We start from the raw sequence: 12,913 nt of genomic DNA, 5'->3' as shown, positions 1-12,913 counted from the left end.
AAAATAAACCCTGATAGAGCAGCCAACCATCTGTGACCTGTGGCGTCCAACTTGGTGGAAGTGAGGATGTAGGTGAGAGCATTTTTGTCGGTCTTGACCACGAACTCCGCTCCATACAGTTAATCCCTCAGCTTATCCACCCACTTCAAGGCCAGGAACTCAAGTTTGTGCATGGGATAGTTCTTCTCGGGTTCTTCTGGGGGCCAAGTTCCGACTCACGTAGGCAACAGGCCGTAGATGACAGTCATGCTCTTGATATAGCACCCCACCTAACCCATCTCAACTGGCGTCAAAGTGTAGCTCGTATGGCTTGGTTGGATCTTCATAGGCCACGACTGGAGCGGTTGTTAGGCTTCACTTCAGCTGCCTAAAACCTCTTCACACTTCAGAGTCAATTGTTCCTGAATAAACTCTCTGGGTTTTCAGGGCACTCCAGCTGGTCTAACAGCCTTCGCCAGATCAGGGTCAGCGTCTTAGCGAATCCCTTGACAAATCTTCTGTAATAAGAGCAGAATCCCAGAAATGACCTAAGCTCAGTCACGTTGGTAGGCCTCGGCCAGGAGGTCAGTGGCCACTTCATCAGCAGACACAATGTGACCAAGGTAGTTGACCGAGGGTTGATAAAACTGGCACTTTTCCAGAGACAGCTTCAACCCCCTCACCATGGAGTCTCTTAAGGACCTTCTGCAGAAACTCTTCATGCTCTTCCAGAGTTTTGCTGAAAACGATTATGTCGTCTAAGTACACCAACACCTCGATCAGTTTCATGTCACCCATGGTCTTCTCCATTAGCCTTTGGAAGGTGGCTGGGGCACCAGAGAGGCCTTGATGCATACGGTCAAATCCAAACATCTCCTGCGGGGTAATGAAAATGGTCTTCTCCCGATCCTCAGGGTGCTTGGGGATTTGGTAATACCCACTCTTCAAATCCAGCATGCTGAACCACTTCGTTCCTGACAGGCTCTGCAAGGCATCTCATATCCTTGGGGTGGTATATTGGTCGGGAATGGTCCTTCAGTTCAGCGTCCGGTAGTCAATACCCAGCCTCAGTGACCCACTCTTCTTCCGTACCACCACTATTGGGGAAGCGTATAGACTCTGGGACTCTCGGAAGATACCTGCCCTCTTCAACTCTGCCAGTTGTTCATGCAGATCCTCCAAGTCCCCTAAAGGAATCCATCAAACTCTTTCCCTGAACGGCTTATGCACTGGAAGAGATGGATCTGATATTGGGCACTTTTTGTAAACCCCACATCAAATTCACTCTTGGAGAATGCAGCCTGCCATCTCAGGAGCTGAGTCTTGGCCCTTTCCTTCCATTCAGGCAAAAGGGGAGTATTTTTCGGATAGAGCTCCTCCACAGAGATCCCATCCTTTGCTCCCCCCACCAAATCAGACGGCGGGACTGGGGTGGCCAGATTCACTTGTCCCAGCAACATCTGAGCCGGCATCTTCACTGGCGAGGCTGTTATGTTGCGGACACTAACCAAGATCTTCCCGTGACTTCTTTGCAACCCTTTGGTTGAAACCACCTCGGGAATTATCTCCACTCCCATGTCTTCTCTCTGTCCGTCTGATTGAAGGACAATGAAAGGGCCTGCTTGCTTCCAATTTAGCTTGACAGTTGCTCGTAAGTAGGCCACTTTACCAGGCTGTAACACCTTCTCACACTTGTCCAAGCGCCAGATCTTTCCCTTCTGTTTTTGTACCAGGTGCTGGTAGGCTTGTCTCAGCATGGGGTGCAAACTTGTAGTTGAAGTGCCCGGCTCCAGAACAAGAGGTGTCAACAGCCTTCTGACAAGATCAGTATAGGTCCCTATGATGAGAGAACTCTTACTGGCCCCTGGTGGGCGAGGACAGACCACTGCCTGAGTTTCAAAAATCTTTTCCAGCCATGGAGGGATCAAAGGTCAGCTTGACCAGTAGATAGCCATCATAGGGGAAGTTCTGAGTCACAATGCCCCATATCTGCAACTCTTCCAACTTCTGCAAAGACAGGCGCTTGAGGTGCCTGTCATAGAAGTCTCTGTAGAGAAGGGTCACTTAAGCTCCAGTATCCAGAAGAGTCTTGGTGTAGACTCCCTTTACTTGGATGGGAACAACAGAAGAAGGTCCCACCAGCTTGTCTGGGAGCATGGAGGATATGGTGGCCCTGGCCTGTTCAGTGGTTTGTATCCGCGCTCCTCTCTGCGAGGTTCTGATTAGGCTTAAGTCTGCGTTAAGTTCTGGGAGTCTGGTGTGCATTGACTCTCCGACACCAGGCAGCATTTGTCAAAAGAAACAGGACACTGGGTTGCTTGGAGGCAACAACGGGGGGTCCTCTGCAAGGTTTGGACTTTCGCTGCTGTCTCTTCGTGTCATTGGTTTTGAGCCAGCTACCGTAGATAGGCACCCGGTTGGCTCCTTCACCAGAGCCCTCCGAAGTTTCCCTCGGGCTTCTGGCACTGTGGTTCAGGCTTCACTGGGCTTGGACACACCTGTTGATTAATGTCCTACATAATTTCAGCATACCTCGGTATGCTCAATGGCACTCCTCTCTGGTACACATGAAAATGCTCATCACCGCCTCCAATATAGACACTAGTATGGATATACGAACATCGCTACCAAATATCCATAATATCCCTGTAATTATGGATAATCAAACATTAAAATCACTTGATCTTATCGGATCTAATGAATATCAATTAGCTGGGGTGATTTTTTGGCCAGAAAATTTGATAAGAGGGGGCCAGCCCCCCTCATTAATCACTTAATAAGTCTCTAATTATGTGAGATCTAATCTCATCCTTATGTACTACCACCTAATATCTCTAATGTTAAAACCACTTGATCTTACGGGATCTAACGAATATCTATTAGCCTAGAAAATTGCATGTGGGGGGGTAACCCGTCCACATGTACCACCTAATATCTCTATTTTGATGTGGAATATCTCTGAAATGATGTGAGATCTAAGGTTAAAACCACTTTATCTTACCGGATCTAATGAATATCTATTAGCCTGAAAGATGTTTGGCCTGAAAATATGATAAGGGGGGGCTAACCCGTCCATATGTACCACCTAATATCTCTATTTTGATCCAGAATATCTCTGAAATGATGTGAGATCTAACGTTAAAACCAATTGATCTTACTGGATCTAACGAATATCTATTAGCCTGAATGATTTTTGGACAGAAAATTTGATAAGGGGGGGCCAGCCCGTCCATATGTACCACCTATTAGCTCTATTTTGATGTGGAATATCTCTGAAATGATGTGAGATCTAACGTTAAAACCACTTGATCTTATCGGATCTAACGAATATCTATTAGCCTGAATGATTTTTGGCCAGAAATTTTGATAAGGGGGGGCCAACCCCCCCTCATTAATCACTCAATAAGTCTCTAATTATGTGAGATCTAACGTTAAAACCACTTGATCTTATTGGATCTAACGAATATCTATTAGCCTGAATATTTTTTGGCCAGAAAATTTGATAAGGGGGGGGTCAGCCCGTCCATATGTACCACCTATTAGCTCTATTTTGATGTGGAATATCTCTGAAATGATGTGAGATCTAACAATAAAAACACTTGATCTTACCGGATCTAACGAATATCTATAAGCCTGAATGATTTTTGGCCAGAAAATTTGATAAGGGGGGGCCAGCCCCCCCTCATTAATTACTTAATAAGTCTCTAATTATGTGAGATCTAACGTTAAAACCACTTGATCTTACCGGATCTAACAAATTGCTTCCAAAATAGCTAACTTTTTGGTCTATTTTTTGATAAGGGGGGGCTGATGACGGGTTAGCCCCCCCAGCAAATAACTGTTAATATTGCTTCTTCTGTGTGAGATCTAACGCAAACAACAGTTGATCTAACCTGATCTAACAAAGATCTAAAAAACTACATAAGATTTTTTCAAACATTTTGATTTGGGGGGGCTAACCCGGCAGAGGTGTCAAATTGCTGTGGCCTGAGGGCGCAGGATTTGCAGACTGGACTAGCTGGAAGCAGTAGTTCACCAATCAACACATGCTACTAAATTACTAGGCTACCGGGGAGAGGTACTGCAGACCTCTGGCCTAGTAACAGTGCAACCAATTCTAGCCAGCAACTGAGACTGTTCAGAGTGGTCTCTTTTGTCAAAAGAGGATGATGTGACAGGAAGAGTAATGATCTACAGTGGAAGTTTGTTCAAGAAGGTGGAAGTCCTGGGAGCAACAGTCTGCAGGAGATAAGCAGAGGAGGAGAAATAGTCTGCATAGTGTTATGCAGGGGAAGTGACTGTAGATATTATGTTTACATCAGTACTTTAAGGTTCAACCTTTTGTTCTAATTCTTAAATATGATGGCAAAGCAATTATTCCATGCTCAAGACTTGACATGCTTGGTATATTTTTACTTAACACAACCCTGTCTTTTATATTTTGTCAAAAATTAGGTATAATATTGTATTTGTACTAAAAGGCATTTTAGCGTATTATTTTCTGCAGATAAACATTTGATAAATACTGTACTGTATTTATTGGCGTATAACACTCACTTTTTCACTGTGAAAATCGGGTGCAAATAGCGTGTGCGTGTTATACGCCAATACTTCAATTTTAGCTGCCTTGGAGGGGACAGGGAGGGGGTCGGGACAAGCGCCGTCAGATTACATTCAGTGAGAATCTCCTGTTTACTTGGCGGCCTCTGTAATAGGAAGTCCCGTCTCCTGGGCCACCGTTGGACCACTGTTCTGTCTATCATAGGAGATTGTCACTGTATGTAATCTGTCAGCACTCGTCCCGCCCCCCTCCCTGTCCTCTCTAGGTACAGATGGGCATTGATTAGGCTGCACTGGTGGCAATGGAGAGGCTGCTGTACTGATGGCTGGTGAGGCTGCTGCACTGATGGCAATGGTGAGGCTGCTGTACTGATGGCAATGGTGAGGCTGCTGCACTGATGGCAATGGTGAGGCTGCTGCGTTGATGGCAATGGTGAGGCTGCTGCATTGATGGCAATGTTGAGGCTGCTGCATTGATGGCAATGTTGAGGCTGCTGCATTGATGGCAATTGTGAGGCTGCTGCATTGATGGCAATGGTGAGGCTGCTGCATTGATGAGGCTGCATCGATGGCACTTGTGAGGTTGCAGATGGACATTGATCAGGCTGCATTGATGGCAATGGTGGGGCTGCAGATGGGCACTGACCCTTATTTTGCTTTGGAGATCCTTATTTAAAATGTACGTTTTTTCTCCTGAAACTTCTTTCTTAAAATTAATGTGCATGTTATACGCCGATAAATACGGTAACTGCACAAATATTGTTTCATATAAAAATTGCAACGCCCACTATTTTATTCTCCAGGGTTTCTGTTTTTAGAAAATATTTACTTCTTTATGGTAAATTCTAACCAAAAAATGCAGATTTTAGTGTGTGCAGAAAATAAAAAAAAATTACCTGAGTAGACAAGTGGTAAAAGCGGATTTCCAGACGTTTCTGTGTTTATTAAACGTCTGCAGCGCCAAAAAGTTACTTTTAATAAACACACACTCACCTGTCCCAGCGATGCGGCCGCCCAAAGCCTTGGTTTTCTCCCCAGCTTCTCCCCGGCGCTGGCATCACTAGTGTGGGCACCCGGCTGTCACAGCCGGTGCGCACTGTGCATGCGTGAGTTGTGCTGTGCGTCCTGAATGGCCAGACAGTCTTCTGAGACCTGTGACATGTTCCAGAACATTGCAGGGAGGGAGGGTGAGAGGAGAATTTCCACTCGAGTTGCCTAGGTGGCGTGAACGGAAGTGGGAGCTGTCAAAACTAGGTACCCACCCCCCCCCCAACAAAAAAATTACATGTCAAATGTGGCATGACAGGGGGTCAGGAGTCCTTAAAAGCGAAAGTTCCACTTTTGGGTGTATCCCTGCTTTAAAGTGTAATTGTAAAAATAATTTGGCTGATCCTATGCTCATCTGCAACTCTCAGGCACTATTGTTCACTCTCACTGTCCACGATCGAATGAAAACAGAAGCACTCCAACTAACAGTATGTACACTATAAAGCTGGCCATACATTATTCCTTTATTTTGTTGAACCAGCGGGTTAAATAAAAAAAAAAAAGAAAGGAAACAATTTCTCCATCCACATTAATTGGTAAACTGCAATATGTTACTCTTTTATTTTTTGATTCAGATACACTTTTAATAAAACATGAATGCAAAAGCAACAAAGTTAAACTACATTTTAAAATGGTTGTTATATAATGTTTGGTTGAGTGTGTCTTCCAGAAAAGACTACAGAGGAGACTGGGATGATATAACAAAACCATAAAGTACAGATGAATAGAGAGAAGATCTACGTAGTATAAAGAATTCTCTGGCAATCTCCAGCTGTCACCTTGCTCCCGCCCACTAGTGTTGTAATCCTCAAGGTTTAGGTTGACCCCTCCCCCTCCTCCTCCTATCTCAGAATTCTCCAGTAATCTCCAGCACAGAGTACAGAGTTCCAGCCGTCACTCAGAAGTTCCTGGCCCCGCCTCGTATTATTCATGATGTGTCCCCCAGGCCCCTCCCCCTGGCTCCATATATGGAGAGCACATGGAGGGGTCCAGAAGTGGCTCAGGCAGTATAAAAGGAGTGGGGCTGGGAGAGGTTGCAGTAGAGCGAGCAGCAGAGAGCAGACGCTGACACACAGGCAGACGGCCTCCAGCTGAACTGTGACAAGAAGCTCCAGGAAAAGCAGCAGCAGAACGAGTAGTAAAAATATTCCTGCGCTACCCAATTGGAAAAAGAAAAGACAGAGAAAACAAAAAACGCAGGAAAAAAGGCTGGAGCGCACGTATGCGACTGGACAGCTGCATGCACCAAAAAAGGGCCAAGCATAAACCCAAAATAGGACAGAAATGTAAGAGGGGAGGGGTGCTGCGCTAACCAGAAAAATGCTACAAATCTCCGTATGTGATCAATTCCTAGTGCTGACTACCCATAACACATAAAATCGCATAATAAATAAATCGCATAAATTGGTGTTGGCACTAAACAAACTATTGAAATCGTGGTAATCAGCATCACGTGTTAGTGAGAAGAAATATGTAAAGACATCTATATGTGAAAATCTACAAAATACATTAAATAACATATAAAAAAATTGGAATAAAAATCAGAAACGTGTCCTTATAAATTGTGCAAAATATAAAAATATCAAAAGTGCCCGTGCTTTAAAGTGATCTGAATATCTCCATTCAGACAAATTAATCCAAAACAATATATAAGTAATGATGGTATAAATCAATATAGTAAAATATCCCAGCAATGGTGATTTTAAAATACTGTGCTGATCTACAAAAAAATAGTAAATAACATGCCAATAAGTGCAGTAAACTAAAGTGCCAGTATAAAAGTAATTTAAGGTGCATAAACAGGTTCTAGGTGTTTCAATCAAACGACAGTGGGTTGTCTGGGATGCAATTCACTCTGTGTCCTCTTCGTGCATAAAACACTCATGTAAGTAATGGCCCCTTACCTAGCGGAGCTAGGTCAACCGCAAAAAATGTAGCTAAACCGCCAGGTCCTGAACCTCAATCCCGTCCCTGTGTCCACGCTTGCCGGCGTTAAATAATCCTAATGGCAACTGGTTACAAATGGCTATGGTCCTAGCTGGAGTTCTGGGCCAGCGCGGGTCCTAGCTCAGCCTCCACATCTCAGGTGTATATATGCAGGAATATGCAGGACAAAGGTACTTGATAGTGTAGTATGTTACAACCAGATAGCACTTTATTTAAAATTTTAAATCAATGTACTCACATAAAAAACTGTGAAGAGAGAGCCTGTCTCCTACGAGCAGCGAGCTCGTTGTGTATCCAGCAATGTGAAAAAGCCTATTCCATCCCTACGCGTGACATCACCGATCACGTGACTTCTTCAGGGGAATGTGCATGTGTATGTCTACCGCCAGCCCGAGCTCCCCTACTGGACCGCCACACACCTCATCCTCCGCCAGCTGGAGGACGACATGCTGAGCATGAGCAGCGACATGGAGAGGAGAATGCAGCGCCTCCACCAGGCTTACAATCTCCTGGCCAATGACCCGGACATGAGGAGGGGGAGGGGGGCTCAGAGCGGACACCCCACCGCCCCCCAAGACAAATCCCCCACCGAGGGCAAAGAAGGGAAGGAGAACTTTGAGCTCTCCCTGGACGTGAGTCCGTTTTCTCCAGAAGAACTGACAGTGAGGACGGAAGGAAGGAGACTGATCGTGGCGGGAAAATCCGACAAGAAAAAGGAGAGGGAGAATGGCGGCTTCTTCCAGGAATACAGAAAGTGGCGCAGAGAAGCCGAGCTCCCGGAAGACGTGAATCCCGAGGACGTGCTGTGCTCCATGTCCAAGGACAGGCGGCTCCACTTCTGGGCACCTCGCCTGGCACTGCCCACTGCCCAAGGGAGATCCATCACCATCACCATGGAGCAGAGCCGAGGAGAAGGTCAGGAGTCCAACCCGGAGAACCAGAACCACCGGGGACAGCAGGAGCAAGACCTCCCCCAGAATTCATCCTGATGACATGATGGGACTGAGATTTGGCTTCATCACAGATCACATTCTTCGATCTTATTCTATTCTATTCTTTTTTTGTTTACAAACTTTTTTAATTGAGGTTAAATTGTGGTACAATAAATTGTTGCCTCATTTGACTATATTGGAAAAAATTCTTCTCTCTTTCTTCTCCAGGAATGTCTGTCATAGGGATAGTAAGTGAGAGAACACACACACTATTAAAAACCTGACAGACTTTCCAACTCTTCCCCATAACAAAAAAAAAAAAAAAAAAAAACATTTTGTCTGGAGTTCCACTTTAACTTGTGTACCAGTCTGTATATCCCCCATTCATTACCGGGCCAATTTTCAGTGCTGTGATAGTTTGACTGACAATTACTTGGTCATGCAGCACTGTACCAATAAAAAAAAAATAGATATTTATATTTATTTATTTTTTTGAGAAAAATAAAGCATTATTTGGTGATATTAAATATGCTTCAAGTTTTTAATTTTTTAACTGTATGGGTAAAAAAAGTCAATATTTAAAAAAAAAAAACGTTTTTCTTTTAAGTTTCTCTTATATAAAAATATGCCAAATGATGTCTTTTGGGAAGGTAAACACCCTAAAGTAATTGCAATTGAAATGAAAATACATGCTGGTGATGAGGGGGTTAAAACACTGAGTTTAATGATTGTGCACTAGATAAAGGGTATCATGAATGTACAAGTCATACATAGACGGAGGAGAAAGTGAAGGGGTTAATGTACAGGTCATATACAGTGTGAAGATGGAAATTAAGGGGTTAATGTACAGGATAACGGAGGTGAAGGGGTTAATATGCAGATCACCACAGAGACAAGTTTGCAGGGCATGCTGAGACTTGTAGTTCCACAGCGGTGAGATGTATTTCAGGCTCATCCTTAACACATACACATTTAACAAACTTCACCTTATTTTTACACTGGAATAATTGCTCATCATTTGGAGAGATTACCTCACTGTGCATTTTTATTTTTTTATTGCCTGAGAAAGATCAAGGACCCGCCCACTGGGAAGTTCCTCCACCAACTCCAACTTTGCAGTCCCTGTCTGCTCCTCCCTCCTCGTGTATTATTCATTATGTATATACAGACTCCTCCCCTTCACTAGAGATACACAGAGAGCACATGGCTGGAGGGCGGATCTTAGCTGTATTGATGTTAACCCTGTACAGTCTGGATTAGAAGGCTGGGTAGTGATTTATGGATGAGAAGATTAAGACAGACTTTATATGGGTAACAAAATAAAGTAGAACTCCAGATAACACTCTTTGTGCATTTACAGCAACAGTTCTTTTTTGAGTTTTGTGATAAAGGTTTTACAGAAGTGAATAAAAGCTGATCATTGTAAGCACCCCTGTGCTATTATCAGACTGCATTATACAGTATTGGATATTTTTGTGTTCATATTACAGAGGAATCCAGAAAACTGACCGGATGATAAGGACTCAGCTTCTCTTTATATAAAACATTTCTGTTCATTCTATAAATCAAATATTAAGAGATTTCTTATTTAAAAAAACATTTTTTAAAGCATGCAAAGAACAGAAGATAGTTATAAAATGAAAATATTTATTTAGAAAACTATATATACAGTATATAGAAAGAGTGAGCCAAGCAATATAAAAATCAGGAAACTGGAACAATAACATAAATTCTAACATGGGAAAGTAGAAGTGATCTTCCTGACATCTTCTCATCCTGATAGAAATAGTGACAGAAAATCTATTAATATTGTACCAAATCTCAGTCCCATCATGTCATCAGGATGAATTCTGGGGGAGGTCTTGCTCCTGCTGTCCCCGGTGGTTCTGGTTCTCTGGGTTGGACTCCTGACCTTCTCCTGGGCTCTGCTCATTGGTGATGGTGATGGATCTCTGTTGGGCAGCGGGCAGTGCCAGGCGAGGTGCCCGGAAGTGGAGCCGCCCGTCCTTGGACATGGAGCACAGCACATCCTCGGGATTCACGTCTTCCGGGAGCTCGGCTTCTCTGCGCCACTCTCTGTATTCCTGGAAGAAGCCGCCATTCTCTGTCTCCCTTTTCTTGTCGGATTTTCCCGCCACGATCAGTCTCCTTCCTTCCGTCCTCACTGTCAGTTCTTCTGGAGAAAACGGACTCACGTCCAGGGAGAGCTCAAAGTTCTCCTTCTCGTCTTTGCCCTCGGTGGGGGATTTGTCTTGGGGGGCGGTGGGGTGTCTGCTCTGAGCGCCCCTCCCCCTCCTCATGTCCGGGTCATTGGCCAGGAGATGGTAAGTCTGGTGGAGGCGCTGCATTCTCCTCTCCATGTCGCTGCTCACGCTCAGCATGTCGTCTTCCAGCTGGCGGAGGATGAGGTGTGTGGCGGTCCAGTGGGGGAGCTCGGGCTGGCGGTAGACATACACAGGACTGTGCGAGGACTGGAGGAGGCTGAGAGGGAACATGTCGCTCTGCTGCTGCTTTTCCTGGAGCTTCTTGTCACAGTTCAGCTGGAGGCCGTCTGCCTGTGTGTCAGCGTCTGCTCTCTGCTGCTCGCTCTACTGCAACCTCTCCCAGCCCGACTCCTTTTATACTGCCTGAGACACTTCTGGACCCCTCCATTTGCTCTCCATATATGGAGCAAGGGGGAGGGGCCTGGGGGACACATCATGAATAATACGAGGCGGGGCCAGGAACTTCTGAGTGACGGCTGGAACGCTGTACTCTGTGCTGGAGATTGCTGGAGAATTCTGAGATATATCTGTGATAGAAAGAAGATGAGTGTACATAGCCGTATACTGAGCACACATGATGGAGATTAGAACAATGTATATATTGTATATATAGATCAGATACACACGGAGAAGCTGATCTCTAGGACAGACAATATACACAGCATAATTACCATTTCCTAAAAGAGCTGAACAAGGCTGGGAAATCCCATTATTTTGTACAGACAACATTTTTCAGCCATTGTTGGTGACAGGGCTTTTTTTCTCAAACAATAGGTGCTGGAACTCAACCATGAACCCCCCAAAACCCCTCCCCCCACATACACCCTCCAAATCACATCAAATAGTGGGTGTGGTCAATCAATTTTCACAAAGAGTAGGGGAGTATTAACCACTTCAATACCCAGCCATAGTCAAATGACGGCCACAGATGGGATCTCCCATCCTGGGTGGACGTCAAATGACGGCCTCGGCTTTCCGCAGCTACTGCGGGCCCCCGGGGGCCCGCAGAGCGGCGATTGGGGTTCTGTTGTGTCCCTCGGGGCACAGCCTTTCCCCGATGGGGGTATTGAAGCGGCGGCGGCGGAGCGTCAAGGGTGGCGGACCTGTCACAATGCAGAGCGGCATTGGGAAGTGGCGTGCACGGTGTCCGCGCTTGCCTCCGGTGGCGTGCAGAGCGGTGATCGGGGCTGAGGCTTTTCCCTTGGATACAGCTCAGCCCCGATCACTGTTGCCAATGAGATGGCTCTTCACCACATGACTGGCTGTGTCCAATCACAGCCGGTCACTAATGTAAACAAAACATACAGTGTAACTGCTGTTGCTGGGTTCTCCTCTTCACACACCGGTCCAGTATGAGGAGGAGATCAGCTAACAGTGAGTTACCTATTACATATATTTACTACTGTGCCCAGATTGCCCCCCCCTAAATAAAGAGTACCTGTCATCTAGAGTACCTGTCATCAGGAGTACCTGTCATCAGGAGTACCTGTCCATCAGGAGTACCCGCCACCTCACCACCTGCCAGCAGAGTACCTGCCACCTGAGTACCTGCCACCTCACCACCTACCACCAGAGTACCTGCCACCAGAGTACCTACCACCAGAGTACCCGCCACCTCATCACCTGCCACCAGAGTACTTGCCACCTCACCACCTGCCACCAGAGTACCTGCCACCAGAGTACCCACCACCCCACCACCAGAGTACCCGCCACCTCATCACCTGCCACCAGAGTACCTGCCACCTCACCACCTGCCACCAGAGTACCTGCCACCAGAGTACCCACCACCCCACCACCAGAGTACCTGCCACCAGAGTACCTGCCACCTCACCAACGGCCACCAGAGTACCTGCCACTAGAGTACCTGCCACCTCACCACCTGCCACCAGAGTACCTTCCACCTCACCAGAGTACCCGCCACCTCACCACCTGCCACCAGAGTACCCACCACCTCACCACCTGCCACCAGAGTACCTGCCACCAGAGTACCTGTCACCTCACCAGAGTACCTGCCACCTCACCACCTGCCACCAGAGTACCTGCCACCAGAGTACATACAGCCAGTCAGCCACTATGTCCAGAAAGGTGTACACCCCAGAAGAGGCATACCAAATACTCAGTCTGACCGATGAGAGCAACGGGGAGCTCTCACCGCTCAGTTCTGATTCCGATTCTGGTTCTGGT

At 46.0% G+C, this 12,913-nt stretch overlaps 2 protein-coding genes across 2 annotated transcripts; one reads left to right on the top strand and one right to left on the bottom strand.

Annotated features, from left to right (window-relative positions):
• The first annotated feature begins 2,134 nt into the window (after positions 1-2,134).
• Positions 2,135-8,522, top strand: LOC141109878 (heat shock protein 30C-like). The gene is made up of 2 exons (XM_073601135.1): positions 2,135-2,167; positions 7,893-8,522. Exons 1-2 carry the CDS (start codon positions 2,135-2,137, stop codon positions 8,520-8,522), a joined length of 663 nt encoding a protein of 220 aa, XP_073457236.1.
• A 1,608-nt stretch (positions 8,523-10,130) lies between these two features.
• On the bottom strand, positions 10,131-11,146 carry LOC141110114 (heat shock protein 30C-like). Its single transcript, XM_073601330.1, has one exon. It carries the CDS (start codon positions 10,958-10,960, stop codon positions 10,304-10,306), a length of 657 nt encoding a protein of 218 aa, XP_073457431.1. The 5' UTR covers positions 10,961-11,146; the 3' UTR covers positions 10,131-10,303.
• Between the last annotated feature and the right edge of the window lie 1,767 nt (positions 11,147-12,913).

Source organism: Aquarana catesbeiana, linkage group LG10, assembly GCF_042186555.1.
Source record: "Aquarana catesbeiana isolate 2022-GZ linkage group LG10, ASM4218655v1, whole genome shotgun sequence".
NCBI lineage: Eukaryota > Metazoa > Chordata > Amphibia > Anura > Ranidae > Aquarana > Aquarana catesbeiana.
Note: the sequence above shows the minus strand (reverse complement) of the source record. Positions and strands in the feature narration are given on the sequence as shown.